Source organism: Vanellus vanellus (assembly GCF_965231255.1).
Source record: "Vanellus vanellus genome assembly, chromosome: 7".
In the NCBI taxonomy this organism is placed as follows: domain Eukaryota; kingdom Metazoa; phylum Chordata; class Aves; order Charadriiformes; family Charadriidae; genus Vanellus; species Vanellus vanellus.
In genome coordinates this window covers 11337800-11364788 of record NC_138912.1, presented here as the reverse complement: position 1 = coordinate 11364788, position 26989 = coordinate 11337800, and the positions used below count along the sequence as shown (strand labels likewise).

The 26989-nt window shown below is 39.5% G+C and overlaps 1 protein-coding gene across 1 annotated transcript in view; it reads right to left on the bottom strand.

The window, feature by feature from the left end:
- The window catches only part of GPAM (glycerol-3-phosphate acyltransferase, mitochondrial), a 36709-nt gene extending 9978 nt beyond the window's left edge, over window positions 1-26731 (bottom strand). The window contains exons 1-18 of the mRNA XM_082486259.1: window positions 26628-26731; window positions 26308-26435; window positions 24763-24893; window positions 22979-23101; window positions 19903-19976; window positions 16850-16963; window positions 15433-15582; window positions 13826-13922; window positions 12721-12857; window positions 11265-11364; window positions 10394-10606; window positions 9901-10014; window positions 7815-7900; window positions 6665-6780; window positions 6171-6241; window positions 4778-5042; window positions 4124-4266; window positions 2463-2540 (exon numbers count right to left, since the gene is read on the bottom strand). Coding sequence (XP_082342385.1) covers window positions 2463-2540; window positions 4124-4266; window positions 4778-5042; window positions 6171-6241; window positions 6665-6780; window positions 7815-7900; window positions 9901-10014; window positions 10394-10606; window positions 11265-11364; window positions 12721-12857; window positions 13826-13922; window positions 15433-15582; window positions 16850-16963; window positions 19903-19976; window positions 22979-23101; window positions 24763-24864 — 1983 coding nt within the window. The 5' untranslated portion in view covers window positions 24865-24893; window positions 26308-26435; window positions 26628-26731. The remainder of the gene's footprint in view (window positions 1-2462; window positions 2541-4123; window positions 4267-4777; window positions 5043-6170; window positions 6242-6664; window positions 6781-7814; window positions 7901-9900; window positions 10015-10393; window positions 10607-11264; window positions 11365-12720; window positions 12858-13825; window positions 13923-15432; window positions 15583-16849; window positions 16964-19902; window positions 19977-22978; window positions 23102-24762; window positions 24894-26307; window positions 26436-26627) is intronic.
- Window positions 26732-26989: the final 258 nt, after the last annotated feature.

Below are 26989 nucleotides of genomic sequence, written 5' to 3'. Positions count from 1 at the left end.
CCAGTTTTAATCACAAAGGCCCTAAATTGTTTAAACCTTGATTATGTTGAGACATTAAGACCCCTCTCCCTGTTGCATCACAGCAATTCCCTTCCGCTAATCACCCGGACAAGCACCATCCAAGTTTAGCTTACAAATGCCCCACAGTAATCCATCCTTGGAGCCGGACAAGGATTTACACTTATACTTATCGGCAGGTAGGTGTTTTAGGTAAATATGCATTTCTTCAGGCTTTTTTGATGAGTGCATGACAGCAAGAATACCATTGGTGGAATTTCTTAATTTGAATATTGTGAGGGAAAGACAGTTCTTTGCTTTTCATCTATTTTAGTAAAACCATTAATTAGTAAAGTGCTTGGTAAAGTATTGTAACATTCCCTTTGAAGGGCACAGTGAGGTAATCCACTAGAAACAAGTAAGCATAAGTGACAAACATATACATACAAGATCTACTTGAATAGCGATTTCATTCTGTTGTGCAATAACGCAGGTATGTCAGAAGTTCAGGTGTACAGTAACTGAGGTGCAACAGAAATACTCCACCTGACTGATCAGTGTCTGATGTGATGCAACATTCAATTTCAACGATGCATCTCAGAGATCATCATCTCAGAGATGAGTTTTAGAGATAGTAAACACACGCTCAATAAGGGAAGCCTTAGTGTCAACCATTATTTCTATTGCTCAAAGTAGCAGAACAGACAGATTTTTCAAAGGTCATCAGTGCTGTCTCTGAGGAAAGACCCCCACATACAGTTATGCCACTTAGAAATAGGAATCAGGCAAGATTAAAACCAAATGGATAACAGACACCTCGTAGATGTGATTATTGTCACAATATTCATGACAACAAAAAAGCCCTCTGCGGCAAATGAACAACATCCTTCCAATCTTACACCCTGATCAAACGTTTTATTTTGAGTGAAGCAAAGTAAGTTTAAAAATTATCGAAGAAATTACTACATATTAGGAATACTTCTTAGTTTTTGAAATAGACACTAGAATCACTGGAAAAGAATTTAAAAAAATTAAAAAAAAACCCACATGGATCAATCAAACTCAATTTAATGGGAAATTTATCAATGTGTTAATGTCAGCAGTAAACTAAAAATAATTAGAAGGGTCAGAAGCTTGCTACCTTCTTAGAGAACAGGTTGTAAAAAACCCACAAACACTTCCAACCTGTCCGAAATCATGAAATAACCATTGCTTACAGTGTTTGCACTGATTATGCAAATTATTAACACGTTAAAAGTAGTAAGCAGGTACAAAGGTTTTCTAAGTTTAAGAAATTTACCGACAGAATATATTCAAATGTTCCATCTGCGGTGTATATCAGACAACACAGACAAATATTTATATACTGCCTAATAGCTATCTGTATCCAAGCTACAAACAGCGAAGTACCGGACTCAGCATCTGAAACTTACAGAAGAACCCTCAAGACAGGTTTCATACTTGAGTAGACAGAGGTGCATATCTACTTTTGTCCACACCTGTTTTCCTCATCTGTCTCCAGGCATGGAACATACAGGTTTCTTCCTAATCCTCTGATTAGCATTCATTTTCGGATTTATGTAATAATGATTACAATCTAATGCATGACAACATGTCACTAGTTCAGATAAAAAACAAGCAGCAGTAAATCCAAAGAAGGAGAATGTATAATATCCAGGTACATCAAGTAAATAGTATCTATGGTTACATATATTCAAAATGGAAGCATGTATCAAAAAGCCTGCAGCAAGATTAGAGAGAAGCAGTGGCCATTAACAAATACACCAGAAGCAGCTCTAGCCTCCTTTGAAACCGGAGAGCTGCAAGAAGAAAGCAGACAAATATATAATCCTTTTCCATGTGCTCTTTAAATTTTGTCGCTTCCTCGTGGGCACCAAGGTTTGTTTACTGTGCACAAGAAAAGTTTGGGAAGCAAAGGCATGCTGAGACAGCTGCCCCAGTCCCCAGGCTTTCTTTACAGTGTACGCCTCTGGCAGATTGCACCACCCAGCGACTCCAGTACCTCCCCGAAACTGCAAATTGGGCTAGCAGGGTAGCTTTACAATAATTTCGAGATCGATATAAAGGCATCAAAGAATGACAAAACATCTAGACTACTGACTCCTGCAGAGTAGAAAATAAACATCCACGTAGCTATGCTACCATCTGAAAGGGCTCCAATAAATAAATCCCCATTTTACAAGACAGTATAAAATATGTGTCTTCCTTAGTAGGTTTAATAGTACAATGAAATTACACACACAGTCATTCACAGCACCGCAGGATGACTACACCCAAATGTCTGATGCTTATAAATGTAAGAATGAAGTAGCATCAGTCCCGGACTTGTTGTTACAAGCTTTCAGTAACAGCAGGTATTTAGAATTAGACTCACAACTAAGCAGTATAAACTACCTATGGCTAATGTACAAGAAAACTCTCATTCAGTATCTCTACCACCTTACCTCGGCCACCAGAAGAATGCCATATTGTATCAGCCTTTCCACAGATTCATGGCAAACTTGATATATCACCTGGCAAGGCTGCACAACAAAAGAAATACACTGAAAAAAATCACATCCATTATACCCATTACAGCAACACCAGTTCCCCGTTCAGTATGAATGTTTTAGGTACAGCAGTATTATTCCTTTTAAGCAAGTTATTAAACTTTTACCAGCACAATCCCAATGCACCACTCTTATGCTTATCCTGGCCAACACGCAGACATTACAAAAATTATGGTGAAATAGGATATTTAAAATTTGTCGAAGCTTTTTGAAAAAATGCACTACTACAATGGTAGAAACCCACATTAAATATTCTCCCCTTTTAATCACCCCTAACCAAATTTTAGTTTGTTGAAAAATCTGGAATAATATAATCATAAAACTAAAATCAGTGAGACTCATACCAGTGAATTACTTGGAATTTCAAGGAAAGTACACACTTTTAAGAAACTCCCTTGTGTGTTTTGAAACTCTGAATCAGAAACCCAACCTCTTTTACATTGTTCATAATCACATAGGAAATATTTCCTAAGTTAAAAAAAAAACAGTCAATTAACTCTGAAAGCAGAAGGAATAAGTTGTTCAAGAACCCCACCATATGAGCTGAATTACTGCACAGACAAAATTACTAAATTTGGCTTACGCTTCATTTAAAAAAGCACAAATATGCATGCAAATTTAAGAACTAATTCAAGAATCTCTAGAATTCTAAGTAACTTCTACATATAAGAAAAAAAAAAAATCCAGCACTTAAAATTGAAAGTATACAGAGTGTCTGAAAACTGAGATAACATCAACTCTCTACAGTGTTTTGTAACAAAACAAAAAAACCAAAGTCAAGCCATGTTTAAAATTGCCACTAAGTACTAGGTGTGGCACACTGTGACTATTGCACTCCTATGCAAATTAAGAATATCTGTAGAATCTGGAGCCTTAGTTCCCAGCATAATTTCAATCATCTATGCAAACTCATATGAGATAGGTACTCTCAAAGACTTGTATTTGTTTAAGTAAAAAAAAAAATTAAATAGTTTGGGCAGAATGCAGATATAGTTGTGATGGTCTAATGACATAAGCGACACAAAATCTGTTAGAAGGCATTAAAAAGCCCAACCTCATGTTGTGGGAAGCTGACAGAGAGAGAGTGAGCAGCCTTTCTTTCTCAGGAAGGGCCTAGAGCCAGCACAGCAGCAATGCTGCAGGCTCACCCCAGCATCATCCACTTAGCACCTGCAGGAGCAGCAGGCGTGCGCTCAGTACGCATCCCTGAAACCAGGCTGATTGATTTTTTCACACCTTGCCAAGGAAACAAGGTAGTGCAGGAGTTTGGCAAGTTAATTCACATGTTATCTTAGGCCAGACATCTTTTGGATGAATTGTTCTGATGGAACTACATTCGAACAGATGTTTAGACATTTCCTTGAAGCAAATGGGAACAAGGCTACCTTCCTTTTTCAAATTATATTCAACCTCTTGATACCCATTACCATCAGACTGTACTTACAGTGAACATATCCAAACTGTGACACTTGAAGAAACCACCAATTCATTTGTAACACGTGCAGTTACAATCAGAACAAAAATTTGAAATATGGACAATTAATGCAATTACTTACCAAAGATATAGTAAATTCATTCGAAAGCAAGTAACACAAGCTGGCAGCTTTTCGGACCAGGTGCTCTTGACTAATCAAACTGGGAGAAGTACCATTGGTACCATTTCTGTACCTCCTACTCTGAACCGCATGAAGACTGCAGGCTAGAGCAGAAACAAATACAAGCAAAGTTTATTTTTCCAAAGAGCTTTATAGCAAAGGAAACTTAAAACTTTCATTTTGTCTATTTCTAGGCCTAAAAGCAGTCAAACGTTAATCATGCAATTGAAGAATAAAGACAGAATTCACCACGACTCCATTTATGTCCAATTAACGTCAGATTGAAACAGAATCTGATGAAAACATTAGTGATGAAAGCACAGGTTTTGCCATGTTGGCTCAAAACTCTGATGGCACCTTGCCTAAGTCAGTGACCGATACATGAATACTTCCAAGACAGACAAAGGATAATGAGAAAAATGAGTGAAACATTCTACAAACCAAAACCAAGTTTACTTTAAAATTGGTTTCGTTAGAGTAAACATGGGCTGAAGCAAGGAGGGAAAAAATATATATAAATAAATTACATGAAAAATGGGGGGTGGGAGAGGTCGTACAGATACTTTGACTTCACGGTCAAGAGAAAGTCTTTCCTTGGTAAACCCCAACACATACCAATAATGGCCTCTTTAATGAATACATGAAATACTCCATTGCTGTAGAAGTTGAGTTCAAAGACAGCAGGTATCGTTGTGCTGGGAGTGATGAAGAACTCATTGTTTCGGCTAGTGTTTGTGATATTTACACAGTTCCCCAACAAGTGGATGGCATGCATGACGACGTCATCTGAGTTCCCTGAAAATCCCAAGTCAAAGTCACGGGCTAAGACCTCCTCCTTCATGGAGAAAAAATCTTCTACCAACCTGGAAAGATCAGTTCCCTAGAAATAAAAACAGAATCACACAGTGAAACAGTTTTTCTACAGAGGAGTTTATCTATAAACCCCATAACTATGTATATATGAAACACATAAACTATCCACTAATTGTCAATAATCCAAAGCACAACAGTCATATTAGAAAAACTTATTTTCATGGAGATTTTCCTGAAATGCAGTGCACAGGTTTTGAATTACATGTAATTGTATTTTAAAGCCATGCAACTATTTAAGAATCCAAGTTTTTTTGTTTGCTGCTTGGTTTATTTCACAACCTGCAGAGACCCGAGTTGTTCTTTAAGAACATGTTAGAGATATCATATATCCATTACCTATGCTATAAAATGAACTATCAGTTATCTGAGAATATTGTAATTGGTAGAACTTCTCTTCAATTGTTTGGGTACATGAGGAAAAGCTTTTACTTGAGCACTTCCTTTCTTTGGTTTTTGTCAACATGGCTTCAGATCACATTGTAAAATGCTTTTTTGATCCCATTATTTTAGGAAATCCGAAAGACTGGACTGACAGGAATAACGATACTGTCCTCGACTACGAAGATTACATATCTGACCAGTATTTTTCAACTTGTTCTTGATATATATGCAATACAAGTTTCAAATTAGAGACAGAAGGAATTTCAGAAAAAAATGCTAAACACCCTTGCAGGAGAAAAAAAAAATTCTTCCATGCCCCTTGCACACACTTCAGTTAAACATTAGTATCATTTTGCCATCATGGTATAATATTCTAGTACCAAGGAGCAGCAAAACTAATATAAAAATTAACAGAAGAGTTGCTAGCATATTCAATAGCAAATGGGTTTAAGATCTAAAACACAATCTTAATACAATGAATGAAAACAATGTATTCTTTTTAAAAAGCATAACTACATTTTGAATTACAAAAATTTATTTCCACATGAATATTTATTATCTTCCCACCAATAATGGCTTATCTTCAAGCTAACTACTAACTAAAATATCAGCACTCAGGCTAACTGAAATCCACTTTAATTTAAATGCATCTTTGTTCTTTTATTAGTGTCATACAATAGTAAAATGTGTACTATTTTTTTAACCAACCAGGCCAAAGTAATGTTTGGCTATTTGAGCAGCGTGGAAGCCTTACCTGCCTATGTCTATATAGCAGCAAACAGGCAACGATGTGGGTAGACATCACAGCACAGGACTTGTTAGCAGCTAGAGGTAAACAAGATAAACTTGTTAAACACCTGGGAAGTTCAGAACATTATTACAAGTGAAAGAGTATCTGCTATTTAAAAAAGAAAAATAACAGTGTGGCACAGAACTGTACCTTCTGAATGAAATACAAAGTGTAGGATGTCTATATAGCAAGTTCAGTACACTAGTGCAAGGAATACAAAAGTTAACAAAACAAACAGAATGAAAAGCTTGCACTTAATCAGAAAGAGAATTTATTAGACTTTGAAGAGGCAGGAGGGAGAGCAGGAAAGGATAGAGAATTGTCAAGAGATGATTTGATGTTATGAAACAACCACCTGAATGGAGGGAATTGGGAAGTTTCACACTACCAAACAGCACGTTAGTTCATGCAATCAGCAAAACAATACAGGTAGCTGATAGGGAGAGTATAACGCTTACTGAACAAAATATGCTCAGCCAAGTTGGAGATCAGCTCTCTTCTGAAGGGCTCACTGGTGATATCCCTGGAGTTGGGCAGTGAGGCCTCTGTACCTTCATGCACAGTATCATTAGGTCTGCATACAAAATAAAAATTCACAGTATGACATTTAGATTTAGATCAAAATGTAAAATAACCTAGACCGGTATTTATTTATTTTTTATACGCTACCTGAACCACAGCATGAAAAAACACTATGCAGTCTGGTAAGGGTACTAAAATGTTATGCGTAACAAGCTTCACAAAAATTTTAGTATCTACCAACTTTTCCCGATTATTTCTTCACACTAAACAAACATCCAAGATAAGACTATCAAAAGAAAAAACACAATACAGAACATCTACCTTGTCCTATTGGCTCTTCTTGATTTTGCCATTACACCATTTGCACCCCACAGCTCTTTTCCTTCAATGAATACAGACAACATATTCATTGTCGCAACAACAGATTAAGCAATTCCGCCTAAAAGGCAGTCTCCAGCCCAGCCTCTCTACAAACCAGAAATAGTCTTTTGTATGGACCTACATACCTATCTGTAGGTCCTGTATGGACGTACCTAAATGACTGACTTTGTCTCTACTAGGATCACACAGGTTTGTGCAAGTCAAGCTAGGACCTCAACTAAAGGGGTCTATCTGTGTAACAAATGCAGATCTACCTTGAGCACAGTTTTACATTTCTGAGTGACAGTCACCTCCTTGAGCAAGGGGTACTCACTCACAAGTCCTATTTGCTTCGGAATTACACCAAAACCCACCCGAAATGCTTGTGAAGTTTACAATTTTCATTTGGAATTTGGAATGAAAATTTTCCATTTTTCATTAAGTGGATCATTTTTTCCCTAAGTTATTAAAAAAAAAAATTTAGATTAAACCAACAGAGGTCACAAAAAAAGAAGCCTCCTCAAGCTTATTTAAACACTCCCCATAATGAATGCAACTCTCATAATAAATTACACAGTTGTAACTGTGTAAGTTTTTAGTTCTTCTATACACAATTAGGTTACTCTTAGGGAGTTCAAGCACTGCTTGGAATGCAATGCAGAACACTAAAAAGACAAATAACCCCCAACCTGTTCTCCCTCTGCCCAACGCCCAAAAAATCTCTACCTTGATGGAAGTATAGCTGGTAACAAAGCTTGTTCCAAAGAAAGAGGAGCAGGCACAGGTTTTTGGCTTTGGCTGTTTACATATTCCTGTTAAGACAAGACTTGTTATTGTTTGTACTTTTTCCACCTTATTCTCGCATTCAACTGATAATATCACTATATGAAAAAGGCAATTATTCAAAAATGCAACTGTGATTAAAACTAGGTCTCTGTAAAAGAGCAGTAACAAGGTCACAGAAATTAAAAAGTTTGCAACATTTTATTCACTTTTGATTTCATTTTATGAAAAGGCAAATATTCCACAGCAAGGAATCCATACTTCAAAAAGAACACTGCAACAAAAACAATACATAACCCCTGTGAGCACCCTGCTGGGAACAACTCCTTTGAGACTAGTTTCTCCACGATTAAATTAATGAGAACTGCCTTCATTAGCATGATGAGAGCGAAGTCTAATACCCTTTTAGAACCAACACGGAGACTGTAATTATTGTTTGCTTCTGCTCTCTCAAACATCAGGACAGGAGAATTCTCCATAGGTAAACACCAGTGTAGAAACTGCAGTTGCAAGACCCCTCACAGGGCCACAAGGAAGCACCCAGGAAGCAGGCAGGGCACTCTTGAATCCCAAATTTCTCAAAACCCAAACACCTCTCCTTACAGGTTAGCATTTACATTACTCTGTTTTCAGGACACCATGTTCTTTCAGTTCCTATAAAGACTGATGTGGGAAACTAAAGAGCCACTTAACCTGCTGGCCAGGAAAACAGTTCCCTCCCAGGAAAACTGCTTAAAAGACTTTCACAGCCAGCTCACTCTCTTCTGCTTCTAAGCCTGTGCCACGGAACTGCAGATGCCCAAAATTAACCCCCAAAGCTCCTCTCCTTTAGAAAAACCTGCAGTGACATAACTACATCGATTTAAAAATACAGTTACACTTCTGCCAATCTTGGTTAAGGCATACTTAAACAATTTTGTCATTTATTACCTTTCTGGAGTACAAAAGTGAATACACATACAAATGAGACCTGACAAGAGGCTGCTAGGAAGGTATAGAGTGATTAGCATTTCCCTAGATTAAGAGGGCAGATAACAATCGTTCTTGGATCAGTATAAGGCAAAGAAGGTTAACTCCCTACCAAGAATAGCCTGGAAGTGACCCAAGCCTTCTCCTTTGGAAGTGAATTAATATCTTTCCTTACTACACTAATTATAATGCTGTGCAGACAGTCACAATAATTTCATGCTGCGGTAATTGAACCCTCCAAAGCTCTCCAACCTACTGCTTTTCTGGGAGAAGTAGGGCAGAAAGAAGAACACCTAATTAATTTGAATAATGTTCTAGTAGGTTGTTGTTACGGTAGTTAATCTTATTAAAGCAACACTAAAAATAAGGTATACTGTAGCAGAACACAGATTAGTGAAATGTCAATAAACTAAGTATAGTACTAGCAGGTTCTGCGAAGAGATCAAAGAAAATATTAAAAGTGAAGGGGGCTAATACTGCACTACCTCGTTCCCTGACAAATAGTATTTAGTGAACTAGTATATGCAATAATTGTAAACTAATAATAAACCATGACATTCAAAGAATATGCAGATTTTTATGATATATGATCCACAATACTTTTATAGCTACTAATTTGCTTAGCAGTTTTAAAAATCCAGTGATATAAATGCCTTTCCTCAACAACAGTGTAAACCATTCAATTACTCAAGAAAGTTGAATACGAGAGAACAGTATTCAGTTTCCTTCAACTCCAAATGTCTCTACAAGGATCATTTTAAAGATTGATCATTAAAACAAAACAAAGAACCCCAGTAAGAATACTTACACCATTTCAAACCAAACACAACCCTTTATATCAACTCAGACTATTTCTGCTTAACACAAACGTGTCCAAAGACTCATGCCTTCAGCAAAACAGGGGTACTTCTGTCCCACTGGATTGGACTTCAGCAGATAATGCTAGTGATTGTAACCCACAAAGGGGAAAAAAAAAAAAAAAATCAAAATAAATGTGTCCCACTATTGAAACATCAAAAATATCAAACCTTCGAAAGGATCTTCAAAACTTCAAACTTACTTTTAAGGAAAACGGTTGTGCAAAATCTACCCTCACACACCCATAATTCTTCCGCAGCATTCTGAAGACTCCTCTAGCTATACTCCAGAGACTTTCATTCTTCTTAGGCTTGCCCTGGAAAACAGGGGTGGTTGTTTTGGGGTTTTTTTCCAATTTGCAATTAAAAGGTTATGTTTAAAACTAAAATGCATGCAACAGCAGACAAAACAAGGCCGAATCTTTTGACACACATTATAACTTCAAGTAAATCTATAAAACTATTGTTTTCCATAGATACCCACTTGAACATATTATTTGTTATGTCATGTATGTCACCCGTACCTCAGCACTCCCCACCAGAGAGGTTTTGTGCTTCATGGCTCTACGCTCTTCAACACTAACACCAAGTACATGTGACAGAGGACTACTAGTGTATCATTTAACTATGTAACACATTTTCCTGCACATAAACAGAAAATCCCCTAGGCAAAACAAGTTGTTCAATTGCTCTTACCAGCTGTTCACTGTTATAGTGACCTTCAATTATGCGATCATAGGAGATTCCCACAGGTATAATTAGGACGTCAGGAGTAGCATTTGAGAAAAGAGCATCCACCACCACAGATAAAAGACCTGCTCTAGCTCCAGATGTCTTTCCACTTCGAGACCGTGTGCCTTCCAAGAATATTTCTAAAAACTGCTGCTGTCTCAATAATTCTTCTATGTGCTGAATACAAAAAGATTGGAAAAGAGAAAAAAATAAATACCTAATTATATTGGCAAATTCACATTTGAAATTTATTGGCAGCAACCATTTCCTTTTAAAAACACTGGAAGATCATGAGTTTGCATGAATACTTGTGAAAAAAACAAAAGCAATAATTAATGCTTGACACAAACCCAGACCAAACTGCAACTGAATTTGCATGAATATAGAAGCAGTATAATGCCATTTGTTGAAGAACAGCATCTCTAGCAACAGTTGATCTAGCCAATTTGCACACATATCTTTTTTCCTTTACATCAACCCTTCATAAACAGAGACATCCATTAAGTTAACAGAATCAGTGTAGATATGCCCCAGTACAAAAGAAGTCAGAGAAACAAGGCTTAAATTTATCATTAATTCAGAAAGTATTAATTCCACTTTCTTTAATAAGGATTATGCCAGGTGAAAATCTGCTCATCCTCAAAGGTGCTGGGCGTTCAATTCTCTTTTATTCTATGCATTCAAGACTTCATTCAAAAATGTATCTTTTTTTTGCAGCATGAAAACAAAAACAAATTGTAAGCAGTAAAATACATCCCCAGTCTGATGGAATTCACTTTCCCACTTGTCACCCAACAAAATGCAACCTACAGAAACAAAGACAAGAAATACGTACCACATAGAGCAAAGCTCTGTAGAGGAAGTCTTTACGACCATCAGGACTCTGATCTAACTTTCGTCGAATGAAAAATCCTCCTAGCTTGCGGATCAATGTGCTACATGACAAAGAAGAATTATACTCATTGATTTTAGTTTGCAGGAAACTACTTCACGCCCAGTACAAAATTCCTAGCACACAACAGCAACTGAAATTACTGACATTCCCAAAGACTAAAATGTATTACCCTATTTGCACATGATGGGATCACGCAAATATTACTCTGTTTAACTGAAGAAATAGGCTTCTCTACACTGTCCTGCTCCATTTCACTTCCTTGACTGACCGCTTAGCCTCTGCAGTGACCCTGACCAGGAGACCATTGTACATTGAGATGTTGGTGACCCCCAAAACAGTTAACCGGAGCTGGCCCAAGTCTGTGCTGCACATGCAGCATGGCCTTCATGCCCGCGTTGTACTGCACATACCCCCTGGCTGCAAGATCAGCTCAGCCAGCTAATTTTAACAGAGCAGCCTGCAGGCAGCTCCCACTTGGCACCAGCAATTACACTACCTGCATGGCCTTGCCTCTAACAGTGCAGCAAGAAGTTCTCATGAAAACATCCTTTCTGTTTGACAGAAGAAATGATGAATAGAGTTGTTTTCTTTCAAGAAAATCCTATACGAGCTCAAATGACCAAAATGGGGTAACCCTTTCTGCAGACAGGGTCTGCACAGCGTGCTGCATGTGGATCAGAGGCCCGCTGGATGCTGCACAACTTGGGGTTCCCAGTGTCTAAAGGGATGTTAGATTACCTATGCTAGTCTTTCTTTATACTGCTAACCCTAGTAAATAGCATTTTAATTGATACTTTATAGTCTGAATGCCTTTCTTATTGGGATCACTACAGACTGGCACCTACTGGTGCAAAACATCCTCTAAGCCAAGGTATCCCCCTTCTTTCCTCATCATTTCCTGCTATATCCAGTGGCTTTTCAGAAATCAGTTATCCCCAAATTCTGTCTCACTGCAAAAATACTACCTAAAAGACCTTAGGTTCTTCAGCCACCAGAAACATAATTTAAACAGAGACCAAACTGGAGTACTTTCCCACAAAGTACTATTCACTCAGTACTCTTGCTGCCCACTAGCCAGTTCATGAAACTTCATGAAGAAGAGTTGTCCATTCACAATACTTTTTCACATACTCATCTTTCCGTAGTTACCTACCCGCTTTGAGACTCCTAGAAGAAAGGCATCTCCTTCCTTACCCTACTTGAGTTACGTCAGAATTCCTCAGAAGGATTTTGTTATGCTGTCTCTCTCCGAGTGTGTAATAGGAACCAAAGAAGTTCTACATGATGACCCAATAATACTCAGATTATCTTACACTTGGACATAAGATATACTGCACAATAGGTCATCTGAAGATCCCCTCACCTCAGCCTTTTTCAAATAAGAAGAGGTTATTACCTGAAGATGGGGATGTTGAGATTGTTCCCTGCAGCAATGTAGGGTGCCTTGATGTTATGGCAGAAAAGAATGAATGTAAGGAGCAGGTAGTCAATGTGGGATTTGTGAACAGGCAAGAAGATAAGAGGCAAATTCATCTATGGCGGGGAGAGAAGTAAAAAAGAGAGAAGATAGTTGGTAAGAAATGTGGAATATTAATCCTTTCTCTAAAATCCATCATTGAGTTTGCTAGCATCACATTATCAGAACTGATGGTATTTTCCAGTTACCATCATACAGTTTGTCTACTTCTGGTTTTCGTTCAGCTGTGACAAGGAGAACATTTTAGCCAACTGTACTTCTTATTTTCACGGACTGTAGTTTTTAGTTGTATGCATTACATTAACAATGATTAATATTCCCATTTTTTTCAGACTCGCAGTATTAAGACAACAATCAAACAATTAAAGGGATGTGGCCAAATCATCAGTGTCACCAAAGTACTGCTACTTCTTGCCATTAGGTATCAGCAAAGATCTATAAATAGTAGGGGTTTCAAAGGCTGTTATCAAAAGACAACAGAAAATATTAGGAACCTTTTTTGTTTGTTTGATTTATTTACGTAATCCATCTTTCTAAGGTAAACCCTGCAACAAGAATCAACTCCTTTGAGTGTAAAGAAAATGGTAGCATTTAGGAGTTATTTTGATCAATTTTAATAAATATCGAAGGAATGGGAACAGATTGCTACTTCTTAAAGATTTTTATTCCAAATTAACTTAAGAATGAAAAATCCGAAGTAGATCAACTGATTTATTACTGGCTGCCTCAGCACTGAAAGAGAAATAATGCTGGATGCAGGTTATCTGAGATAATCATTCAGCCTGATAGTTAAAATTTCAACCTGAAACAAAGGTAAAACCAGAGTTCACATAGTGTTTTAAGTTACACAACTCAAGTAGCATTATATTTTATTAAAAACACCATTTCACAGGTATGAGGCAGTTCTAGCTACAATCTGATATACTGCCTTAGCAGAACTCTCCTAAAAGGAGAAAGTGATGTAAACATTAATAGAAACTACATCAGCATTTGCCTTACTAGACTCTTTCCCACCCTTCCTTACCTCTGTTGCTGCTTTGACCATTTCTATTTGACCTCTGTGGATCTGAATATTCCAGAAAAAGCTGTTAAACAACTTCAGTAACACCCAGCCAGTCAACCTGAAAGAAGAACAAACACAAATCAAAAAGCTTCATTCTGCCTGTTTTATACTACTTCTGTATGACTAAAGGCAAAGCCATAAAGTCTAATTACTTTATATTCAAGCAAAATTATTATAAAATCCAATTGCTTAACAAGTTTTTTTGCCTACCAGGTAAGCCATGGTTAGTAACCACTTTTCAGCCTCCTGCAATTATGACACAAAACTTTTTAGTGTCAACCTCAGTGAAGGCTGTTCAAAGGGCAGAGACCACATTACATATAGGGCAAGTTAATGGAGGTCCTATGACCATTTATAATAAATAAGCTGGTTAGGTGACGTTAGGTGACAGCATGTATCCGGTCTTGTGGGAGAACTTAATACAGTTACAAAAAACATAGGGTTTGCATCACTAAAGCCAGTGAAGGGGACTAGGAAGGCGACAGAGACAAATTAATCCTTAGGAGCTGTTGTGGTTTCGGCTGGGATGGAGTTGACTCTCCTACTAGCAGCTGGTGTAGTGTTATGTCTTGGGTTTGGTATGGGAATACTGTTGATAGCGCACTAATGGTTTTGGTTGTTGCTAAGCAGTCAAGGCCTTTTCTGCTTCTCACACCACCCTGCCAGTGAGTAGGCTGAGAGTGCACAAAAAGTTGGGAGGAAACACAGCACAGCTGGGACAGCTGACCCCAACTGACCAAAGGGATATTCCACGACATATAATGTCATGCTCGATATACAAAGCTGGGAGAAGAAGGAGGAAGGGGGGGGACATTCGGAATTATGGCGTTTTCTTCCCAAGTAACCATTATGCATGATGGAGCCCTGCTTTCCTGGAGACAGCTGAACACCTGCCTGCTGATGGGAAGCAGTGAATGAATTCCCTGTTTTGCTTTGCTTGTGTGTGCAGCTTTTGTTCTACCTATTAAACTGTCTTTATCTCAACCCATGAGTTTTTTCTCACTTTTACTCTTCTGATTCCCTTCCCCATCCCACTGTGGGGAGAGTGAATGAACAGCTGCGTGGTCCTAGTTGCTGGCTGGGGTTAAACCGTTACAACAGTAAAGGTAGACACCACAGTAGAAGATCTCATGTAAGATAAGATGCTCTCTGAGACATTTATAACTACAGGTTATGACATTCAGTGGGCGACTGGAAAAAAGATCTTTCATAATCTAAGATGCTGCAGCTAGCTGCTCTCATCCGTATCAGCCTGAAGCAACAAAGGATACTAATATTGGTCTAAGCATTAGTACTTTCAGTGGAAAAAAAACAAAAAGTCCATTTAATGTTATCATAAGATTTATCCCTTGAAAAGGCGGAGGGTTTCTGCTGGATCTGAAAATGAAAAATGACTACTAATTCATTAGTTAACATTAGAAAATGGATTTTTATGAATACAGTATTATTTTTTAGAATAATTATTCATTATTTATGAATAATGTGTTACAAGCTCTGCTGGTTATAATACAGAGAGAACTTGGCCATTCTTCTACGTGTTGACAATACTGATGAGCCATTTTTCTTACCTGATTAAAGCAGGTGACACATTTGCTACCATTTCTTGGAGAATTTTCCTAGCTTTTTTCTTCACTTTATTGATAGCTTTAGGATCCGTCTGAGCAAAACTACCAGGAGCACTTGGTTCAGAAGCTTCATCTACAATGGCCTTCTGGACTCTAACATCAAAAAGGAAAATTTACAGAACAGTCCCACAACAGAAGAGTTCAAGACACAGACAACAACTGCTGGGAGTGAGCTATATATATCACTACAGGAGTAACTTGCAGGCATGAGAGAACGTGCACACTGAGGTATTGTGTACTCCAAATGCATTAAATTTAATTCAGTAGTTTTCTAAGCTCTGATTAAATAGCTGGATGATGGATGAACATGCACAAAGTTGACTGCATAAAACAGCACGCACACAGTTCACAGGTAGTGATATCAAATGATCGCCAATTTTCAGAAATGGTTAATAAGGTTAAAAATGCAAAAGGAACAGTTGAAATCTCCTTTTTGTTATTATTTTCTTTTTCCTGCCATAGCAATTTCACTTACGTCATTAGACAGATTTATGGAGTTGCTATTTTGCACTTCTACAGTATCTTCCCCCTTGAATTCTCACCTTTACAAAGCGTAACTAAATTTTATAAGGGCTATTTTCCCTATTTAAAACATACCTAAGAGAGATTAAGTGGTTTAACACACCTTAACTGTGATACAATGCACTCTGCTTTGCTTTTCAAAGCAACACTATCATCTTTAAATGGGACTTGAACATTAAAAATTCAGGAGCGTTAGGAATGTTAATGTAGGCAGTGCGTGGCCTCTGACAAAAGTAAACTCAAGGAGTGGGCATGAGGTTGAATTTCTTTGTGTCCAGGGAAAACTGATACCTTAATAGCTAATCAGGGGCTCAACGAGCCATTTAAAATGCAGTATATAAAACTGAAAACAAGCTCCACAAAGCAAAGGGTGGGCATTTCACTCTATAGTCTTTTTCCAGTTTTACCTCACATTCATGGTGTACACTCGGGGAACTCTGAAATGCTCCTTTCCTTGTATTTATGAAACACTGACAATTTCTGATGACTGCAGTATGACTTCAGTGGCAATGGTTTACACGAATTAGATAGACAAAAGTTTGAAGAGTTTCCATGTAGCAATTTATTTTTCTGTGCACTGTCTGCTGCCCGCCCACTATGCATAATTCATTTGGAGATTTATAATTCTTAATCTCTCCTCTTTTATTATTCAAACAGATATTGCAAGCTACAGTCCTGAAGGGCTGCGCTGAAGATACTGTATCTTCTAATATTTTAAATAGTCCAATTTTCAAAACCTGCTCTTTCCAAATTCTTAAATCATATTGTAACAATCATATAATAATTATAATATAATGTATCAACCATGTAAAAAATAGTTTATTTTGCATTATCTTACCTGCTGTTATTCAGCACATTTTCTGTCAGATTCTTGGCAAACATACCCTTATGAACATCCCTCTCTTGCACAAAAAGAACATAGCAAAGGCGTCTTGCAAGCCACCCTCTGTACCTACAAAAATATGAAGAGTATTTGAGTGTGACCCTCAAAATATTTCACTGCCAAAAAAAAGAATTTTAAAAATACAGTTAAGAAGCAAAAGTATGTAAAGTTTTATGAAGGGCTGTCTAAAAGCTTCTGTATCCTTCAGTAAATTGTCAATATGTTAATCTTACAGATGAAATAACTGATGCGTCACACAAAATATCTGAGACAACTGAAGTCTGCATTACTTCAATTCAGGGTGATAGTGGCCTTAAAGCATCCATAGTAGCACAGGAAAGTAGCTACAAACCAGCATATGCATTTTGACTGTCCACTGGAACCGACTCCTCAGCTTAGTGAGGAGGAAAGAAGATGTGGTGTCCATTTCTGATTCTGGGACTTTCCACCAAGGAATGTAAATGCCTAGCTGAGAGGTTTGTCAACTTCTTCAAGAAACATGGAGCCCTCTTGGGAAAGTTGCTCACATCGTGTGCACAGGGTAAACTCTCACAGGCACTTTTGAAAATATGTTTGTATTACCCACCAACACTAAAAACACTTTTTTGGTATTTTTTTCTTCCTTTCCAGTGTTTTAAACACCCAGTCCTATGTGCCTCCTATGTACCTTCTCCTTGCAAAGTTTTAACAGAAGTAGAACCACTAAATATTCAGTAAATCTCTCTACACATTCAATCATTTAAGTAAGGCAACTTAGCTTACATGGCCAGTCTCTCCCTTTTAAATTAAGGCTATCCTCTACTCTCGGAATCATATAAGCGGCAATCATCTATGAAAATGTGATTTTGAACAGTTTTCCTAATATCACAGAAGCAGTATGTGACACAGGAAGGGATAAAATCCAGTTCCCAGCAGTGAACATTCATATCTATTTTCTCTCCTCACCACCCTCACTCACCAGGCCAGGGCTGGACAAGCCACCACAAATCAAACACAGGTGGGATCTGCGAACAACAGAGCTGATGTGATAGGGTAGAACTAACAGCTGGAAGAAGAAATTAAATTCTGGCCATTCCTAAGGCCGGAGCACTCCATATTATGCAAAAACCCTGTCCTGAGGACTGTTGGTGCAATGCATCGCTGATGCTCCAGCGAAGCGTCCCAAACCAAACCATGGGTGGCAATATTCATGTTGGTTTCCACGCTGGAGTGCTGCCAAGGTCTCACTCCTGGTTGTGACTGGAGTTACCGATGTTGGCTGCCAGACCTCCCTACCACATTTCGGTAAATTTATACATGTGTTAAAACTGGTTAGGAAAGACGAGAAGGAACTTTTACACTGTAAAAAGGCCAAACCACCTGAGCGCACAGGCCACTCGCACTGTAATTAAGATGAGTGCACATGCCCAAGCCATCAGTACAGTCTGACACGTAGCAGTTATACAAATATTCAGACCGTCTCAAAGGACAAGGAGTTTTGCTGTTCAATGCTGTTAAAGAAGTAGACTGGTGACTCTGTTTTAATTGCTTTTCCATCTTCCCCTTCCCATTGGAGTCTGAGAGCCTTATTGATTTTTCTAAAAAGCAAAGTTAAGGAGATATGCTTCTTTCTGACAGCAATTTTGCTAACTACGAACATATCACAACAGCATACAGTTATTGCAGGGATCTGTCACGGTATAAAGGCTTCTAGCTTCATTTTAAAGCTTAGATAAGGCTTAATATAATTAGAAAAATCTTTCTAATCGTGTACCAATGACAGACAAAAACCACACAGAATAGACCCAGTCAGGATATATTATAAAACTGACACGTTCACACCTCAGAAAAAGGCTGTGGTAATGTATCATACTGGTAGAGTATGTTAGCAGTTAAAGAGAATCCCTCTTGCGTTCTAAGGCCAAGAAACTGTGACTATGTAACCCCATGGGACCTCAGAACTTTATTAAAATTGTTAATTTTCAGACTATAATGACATTCTGAGCTAAAGACATTTTATTTCAGAATAATTCATTAACCCATATTTTGTTGCCCTTATATGTCTAATTTAAGTAACTCTGACCGTTCGAAACCATTCAAGCATTAGACTTTTGAAACTAATTTTAAAAAAAGGTTAAGATTAAGCCCTATTTCTGTTATTTTCCTGTATTCTAAACCACAAGCTCAACTCTTAAAAAAACATTAATTAATTCAAATTGAAGAAAGAACAGCCTCTAACATTAGCTTCCTCCCTCTCAAGCACAGCACAATGCCGCCTTTCTTCCACTCAGACACGTTGGCTCATTTCTTTCAGGCTGCTGGCCTCTCTTTGTTTGCTCTGACTCTACGACAAACACTGCAGGATCTCCTTATGCTAATGATTACTGTAAAGACCTTAGCAAGCATTATTAACTTTCCAAAGAACAGAATAAAGATTTTTTGTGTATTTCCAGTGTCTTCATCCCCGAACACAAGATATATTTCCAATAGCGCAACAATGCATCATCATTTTTAGGTCACATATATCATCCTCCAGGAGCTGCACTCTGCCACTGAGGCAGAGGAGAGTCAGTCTAGCAAGACATGTTCAGATTTAATTGTCATTAGTGATAATACTCAATGCCTAGTTGTGAGCCAGATCTGCTCAGTAAATTAAAATGCAGCCTGAAGTCGTTCTTAAGCATAGGAATAAAACAGCTCCTCTCAGCATTATGCTATGGATACTGCCATTTGCACTAAAGGAGAAAGGAACTAAACATGCTCTGTTTTTTGTGAAACAAGTTTGACCCTTACACTCCTTGCCTATAACCCCAAAGGACTTTACCCAGCTCACAAATACACACAGCCAGATTTAACAAGAACATTACTTTCCTGAAGTCAGCATCAATTCCTGCATTTAGAATCACAGAATCCCTGCATTTTCGGACAACAATATATATTAACTCAGTCTGGACTATCCTAGAGATTTCCCTGACATAAGATCAGAACACATCGAGCTTTAAAAGCAAAAGAAAGACTTGCTACATTACCTTGTATGTGTTTCATTGATATATATGACATTACGTAGACCCAAAGAAGGAATACTGGCATTGAAGAAGTTATCCTGTAAAACCAAGAACAAAAAGATTGGTGGACTATTTTATTACATAAGAATAATTGTGTCTTTGCATTCATCATAACATTTAAGATAATGCAATGTTTTTCACCTCTATTATAAACAAAAGCCAAAGCAGAGAAGTACTGAACTTGCTTATGAAATACACACAAACTGTTCTGAAATGAAAGTGAAATTCAGAAAGTCACTATTCCCAACTCCAATACTTTCAAAGTATTCTCTAGGTTTTACAGCATACAGAAATGGTTGCATTGGTTGTATTCTTCAAGCCAGAATATTTTATCATATTCTGATGTAATATAAACCAGGACTTTTCATAATACAGAACTCATCTTTGCAACAGAAGTTTGTTAAGCCACATTCAGCATTAGTATAATCACAGTCCTTTTGACGGTCAGTCTGTGACATCCAGCACCAGCAGATCAGGCATCATGTAACGGCAGGCCAAGGGTCAGGATATCCATCCACGGTTAGGTGGCAGATCTACACATTCCTGCTCAGCCTGAACAACAAACTCAACCCAGCCTTGTACACCCCTGGTACAGACTCTACATGCCAGGCTATTAACTGTTCTGGGATGAATATGGGAGCAGTTCCATTTTGGACAAACAAATATTCCCTGGCAGGAATACCCAGGCTTTCATCTTCCATATTCTAAGCAAGTACCTTGACCAAGAGGCTAGTTTCTTCCTGCCCAAATAATATTTAATTATAAAACTGGTCCCATGCCAACAGTAAATTACAGCTAAAACCACTGGGACTGTGTGTGTCAAGGAAGGCAAAAAACAGGAAAACAGGACAGCGAAGGAGAAAGGCGGTTACCAGCAACAGCTTAGCCGCAGAATAGCCTCACTACCTTTTGCAATGGGAGTCAGATAAGAGTCTCATTTGTTTGTATTTTGTTTAGGACACACCATTTGCCACAAATTAAAATACATGAGTGTCCTACGTCATTTGAAAATCAGGTAGAAATTACATGCTACAGTGGGAGCACACAGTCTTTTGCCTCTTGTTAAAGCGTAACAGTCGCGCATACAATCAACAAATTGTTGCTCTAGACTCTCTTAAGAGGAAACTTCAAGGCAATACTAATGTATTTGACTATTCACTGGGGTTTTTTGTGGGTCTTAAAGCTAGACAAAATGTTCTGACAAAGAGAAGTGAAATTACTTGTTCTTGGTGTCCAAAAAAATCAGCAACAAAGTTAAGTACCACTGAACACCCACGTCCACTCCTGTGCTCTAACTGCTAGGTTATAACCTCGCTCTGTGACATTCAACCTCCAGCTGTAACATCACACATTAGCTTTTCCTTATTTAACTTTTCCCCGATCCTATGTCAAGATGTAGGGCTGTGAGACCAAGTGAGCTGGTACAGCATCTCCGTGCTGTTGTAAGAGAGAAGCTCAGCTCCCACCGCCACATCCTACCCTTCCCCACTAAACACTATCCCCCACCTCCTAACTTACACCACCTCTAGCATTCATCACATCCCTTAACGAGCCAACCTCATTCAGGCAAGGTAGAAAACTAAGACAGCCAGAATAAATGAATAAATAAAGCAGGTAGTTTTCTGCTTGGATAGTGAAGTTGATCAGCCCCCAGGAGAGCAGGAAGGAACAGAAGAGGGAGAAGCAAGACTGCCCACTCCCTGCACCGGCAAGGTGTTAGTTTGGCCAACACACTTAAGGAGTTCTGTCTCCCTCAACCATCCCTTTTCCTTATGAGAATTAACAAAGCAGGCAGCTCAACAAAAGTGAGATATCTAGAGTCTAATGAGAGGATCTGGTTTGTTATCATCTGCTGCAAGGAGTATTTTTGTCTTGTGCAGAAGGCAATAAAGGGCTTAGTCAGGTCATGCCCCTTTCCTAAGTGGGATCTCTGGACAGGTAATTAGTTCCTTATTAAATGGACAAAATGGAGAACAAGATTTCACTTCCTAAAGCATAATTACCAACTTGAGAGGAATTACTAAATGTATAAAGGCCTAAGTTGAGAATTCCTACGCACCTTTTTACAAGTCAAAACACTCAAGTGTCTGTTAGAAGTAGTTTCAGTTTATCTAACTGCTTGTCTTGTTGCCCATATCGTACATGGCCTTCATAGCAGATTGGATTCCTATCCCTATGCAGGGAGATGTCATTGCTACAATTTTCTATTCTGGCATAGGAACAGAGCAAAATAACAACTTTTCCTTGGTCAAAGAAACAAGCAAATTTTCACTCTAGTCCAGCCAATCCTGGAGCTCAGTGCAGGTATAACTGAGCACAATTTAAAGCCCGTGGTGTACACATAGTCAAATTACATGACGAACTGGTTACAAACTATACCATGCCGTTTATCAGCATTTTGCATTTTCAGGTTACGGAGAGCCTGCCCAATGCAGTTCAATAAAGTTCACGTTTTAAAACAGCTTCCGCAACCCCTCCAGAGCCACCATCTTGACACTGTTCCCAGCAGACCACTATCCCCCCTATCCTAACTGGCACTCCTTGTCTCCAGGTTGGGCTGAGAAGCCAGGAATCAGCCAGGTGTAGAAAACCAACCTGTCCTCTCGAGCACAGGAGTGCTCTCTTCAAGTTTGAAGGGAAGCACATTGCTTACTTTCAAAACTGTGCTTACTCTGTGGATAGAGAATCAAGTATCCTAAAAGTAAGCCTTAACACTTTGATGTGCAACAGTTTCCATTACTAATCTAGCAGAGCAGATAATTTTTTCCACAGAATTTCCTAGTGCTAATTCTGAAGAGCTGGATAGTTTTGTGCAAGGAATAAGTCTGCACTGAAAAAGACAAAGCATCACAATAGGTCTGTGTCATCCATTAATTCCATGACAAAGAAAATACAACCACAAACAAAGATGAAAAAATATATTACTTTATGAAGTAAGAACATTGTGACCTTAATTCTGAAAGTAAGAAAACTACTGAAACTTCATTACGCTGCAACTATGTGTTATTGTCAAACATAATCCAGTCAGTAATCTTCTTACCCGGCTCTGGGGAGTGCATACGTAGCAACATCGTCCCACAAATGGCCTTTTTCTGCTCAGCAGAGTCTCTTTCCATTTTAAAGTGGCGGATCGGAAGAGAGTTGGCCTAGAGTTACACTCTCCCTGCAGAACAAAAGACAACTGTGTAACTATCCAAAAATATATGTTTTACTGGGTATGTGAACTCTTTGAGTAAGAGAAGTTGCCAGACACAATAAAATACCCTCCAAAAACTACATAAAAAGCAAATTTTTCAAGATTTTTCTAAAATAAATTATATTATTTCCAAATTATATGTTTTTTTAAAAATAAAAGCAAAATCACAGTGCTGTACTTACATAGCTTAAGCACTGACACATAAAACTTTAAAATAAATAATAAAACTAATAAGAAACCGCAAGGAAACTGACAGCTGAGAAATGTGGAAGAAATTAATTGGATTGCCATTTTCTGAACCATATATTCCAAGTTTTTATTAAAAGGGGAGTTACAGAAACAAACCAAAACAAAACCAAAATGTTGTTCGATATAGCACATTTATGTGGAAGAGAAGCAGGGTAGACCAATACCTTAAACCAGCATAAGGGTTGGAAAACACAAATACCGATCATCACATACTTGGCTAGAAAGCCAGCCCAGTGAGAAACAACCAGAAAGTCAAAAGCAATGCTGAAGATGCTTAAAAACTAAAACGTGCATGTATCACATTTGGCAAGCAGTATGAATTGGCAATTATTCCAAGGCTGGCAATTGTTCCAAGGCTAAGTTTTCCATCTGGAATAAACAAGCGCCAAGATGCTCAGCCTGGTCCAATCCCTTCTCCATCACCTTCCGTAATGCTGACTCCAAAATTAACCAACTTTGTAACAATACAGTCTTCCTTCTGCTTGTCTCCAAGGCCTGACTGAACTTTCTCACAAAACCACCACTTTCTCACAAAACTTCCTTCCTATCTCTTTTGTCTCACCTGCCTTTACCCCACTCTCTCACAGATCTTTTGGTAACCGCAGCTCGATGTCCGATGTAACTTACATCTAGCTATACAGAAAAAACAGCTGCCAGGACATCTGTCCTTTCCCTCAACTCTGACCATGTCTCCAACTCTTCTTCTGTATCAAGTTCAAACTCCTCCTCTCCAGAGCAGCGTCTAATTTTTCCTGGCCCATGCTTCTAGACCAACCAGTACCAGCCTAGTCCCGTGTGGCTCTTTTTGCTCCACCCAGCCCTCTCTGCTCACTGCCCCCACTGCCCCTCCTCCAAATCCCAAGACTCATTCAACAGAGGACATAGACTTTTAACAGGCTCCTTATCTACATCCACCAATTTTCTCTGCCTCCTGTATTGCATGGAAAGCTCCAGCTACAATGGCTACATGACTGCGCATCTTCAGCTTCATGCTCCTTTTCTCTTCTGCATTTCAAACTATGTCCTTCAGAATAGCAATGAGCTTTCTATTTGCCTTCCTGTTTGACCCCCATCTACCCCAGAATGGGATTCTGCACATTTACTGCTGTATAAAATGATTAGTAACATCACACCAGAAGACTGTAAGACGTATCAACAGGGTTTGATAGGGCTTTTCTGTTTTAGCAACATTAGTCTGGCACAGTACTGAACTGTTGGTTCCTCTTTACATTTCAAGTTAAACTAAAACCAAACTGTATTATGCATGAGAGAGGTGATGCCTTATCTTCATTCTTCATGATAATAATAAAAAAATCCACCTGTGACTTGAAGAAAAAATAAGACAAATACGGACAGTACCATTCACAGTTTTTACTTACCCATTCTTCACTGGAATGCTTACATCTACTTATACTGCACTCTGCTGAGGTGGACAAGTAGGAAACATCTATTGTTCCAAGGGACAAAGCAGTTTCATCCATGACACACCAGCTGAACTGAAGATCAGAAGCTGCAAAATAATAACATACATACATACATACATATATATACACACATACAAAGAAACACATATATACACGCATAGTTTCAGTGATGGGTATCTAGCAATAAATTAGCAAACTGGTGTTTTTGCACCCTTCAGGAAAATGTAGGTTCTGAAATAGTTTCACTGCAGTCAGAAATCAGCATGATTTTAATATGATTTAAAAAAAAAAACAACAGCGCACTTGATTTCCGTAAACATAGCACACCAGTCAGCTACCTGCATGTTTTTATCTCCCTGCTCTTCCCATTCAGGTCGTTATAGTCCCTTTACGCTTTTCCACTGTTCTTCACTGCACGGTTTAAATCATTCAGCCACAAGGATACACATTTCAGCCGCTTTCATAAGTTTACAATTCTCTTGCACTACATGACCTCACTCTTTCATCATTTGCTTCTCAAGGACACCTATTATCTACAAAAAATTTCATTAATGTTCTCTCCCAATCCTAGCTCACAGGATATTTTGTGTGCCTGATCCAGCTGCAGTCAAACCAGTTTGCAAACTCCTCGGAGGAAGGAGCGCTCTATACAAAAGCACACCCCTAAATCTGAACGTGCTACTGACATAAGTGACATCATGGGCTTGTTGGCTTAAAAAGCAGCAAAGAAGTCTAAACTTGCACTGTTATTTTAAAACAGAAGTTTTATAGTTCACGTAATAAGCGCAGTAAATAATTCTCCCTTGGCCACAGAAAAAAGGAAGCAGGCCAAACACAGAAAAACAACTTAGCATTTTATGGTGCATCTACAAAAGACTACAAATTAAACTGATTTGTTATGGAGAGCCATCGAAATATGAATCCCAGCGTTTTCCTCTAGAGAAACTGTAAAGTGGCAATACCGCCTCTTCCATCTGTCACCGCAAAGAAACTTACATTACAGCCAAGCTCCGAGCCATCAGGAATGAGCCCATTCCCACCCCGTGTGAGAAATTTGCAAGAGCAAGGCCCAAAACTTTAATCCAACGTTTCTGTCTTTCTTCCCATCCTCCCCAAGCAGACACAACCCTCTCCTGGAACATGTCCACACACGGAGTTTCCAATACAAACTGGAGTTTGAGCCACTATATCCACGCACATACTTCTCTTTACACAGCTTAAATACATAAGTTGTCCTTTTTTTCTTTGCTGGCTCTTCAACTCAATTTGTTCCCTCCTCCCCTCCCCCTTTTTTTTTTATTAGTACTCAGGCAAATTAATCTCTAAAACGCCCAATAAATATAAAGGAAAAGCTCACGAACACCTAAACAGGGAAAGCGAAACGCGTCCTCCAATTGTGCTCAAGGTGACCTTGGCTGCACCGGCATACGTAAAAGATGAACTTCAAATAAAATAACGCAATTCAAAGCCTGTCGGGGGCAACACCAACTTTATACGTACCTCTGTGAGAACCTGCCCTCCCGAGCGCCCGCTGCCCGCCGCGGCGCTCACGCCGTTACCCTGCCGGAGCCCGCCATCCTCCCGGGCTGCCACCGGCGCTCCCGGACCCCGCACGATCACCGAATCTCCTATAAATAAAAACACGAGGGCTGAGCGCCGGTACCGGCTGCGGAGCGTCCCCGAGCGCCGCCGGCTCCGTTCCGAGGGGCCGTCCCCAGGGGCGGGCGCCGACCGACCGCGGACAACCGCCGGCGCCGGCCCCCCACCCGGCTGGGCCCGGAGCCGCCGCGGGGAGGGCCGAGGAGGCTCCGGGCGCCCACCTGTGCCGCCGGCTCGGCTCCACGGCAGCGCCGCCGGTTCCTCCCCCCTCACAGGGCAACTCCGCAGCCGGGCCGCCCGCTCCTCCGCCGCGCCGCGCCGCCCACACGCCCCGGGCTCCGCGCTCCTCCGCCGGCTGCTGGCGGCGGCCCGCCCCCTCCCGCCACGCGGCAGCCCCTCGCTCTGCCCTCCCCTGCCCCGCCGCCGGGGGCAGCACCGCCCGCCCGGCTCCCGCTCTCGCTCCCGTTCCCGTTCCCCGCCGGCCCCTACCCGCACCGCTGCCCCCCTGCCCGCCCGCCGGGCCCGCGCGGCGGCGCCGGGCCTGACGCGATTTCCTGAGCGCCCGTCGCCATGGTGCGGGCCC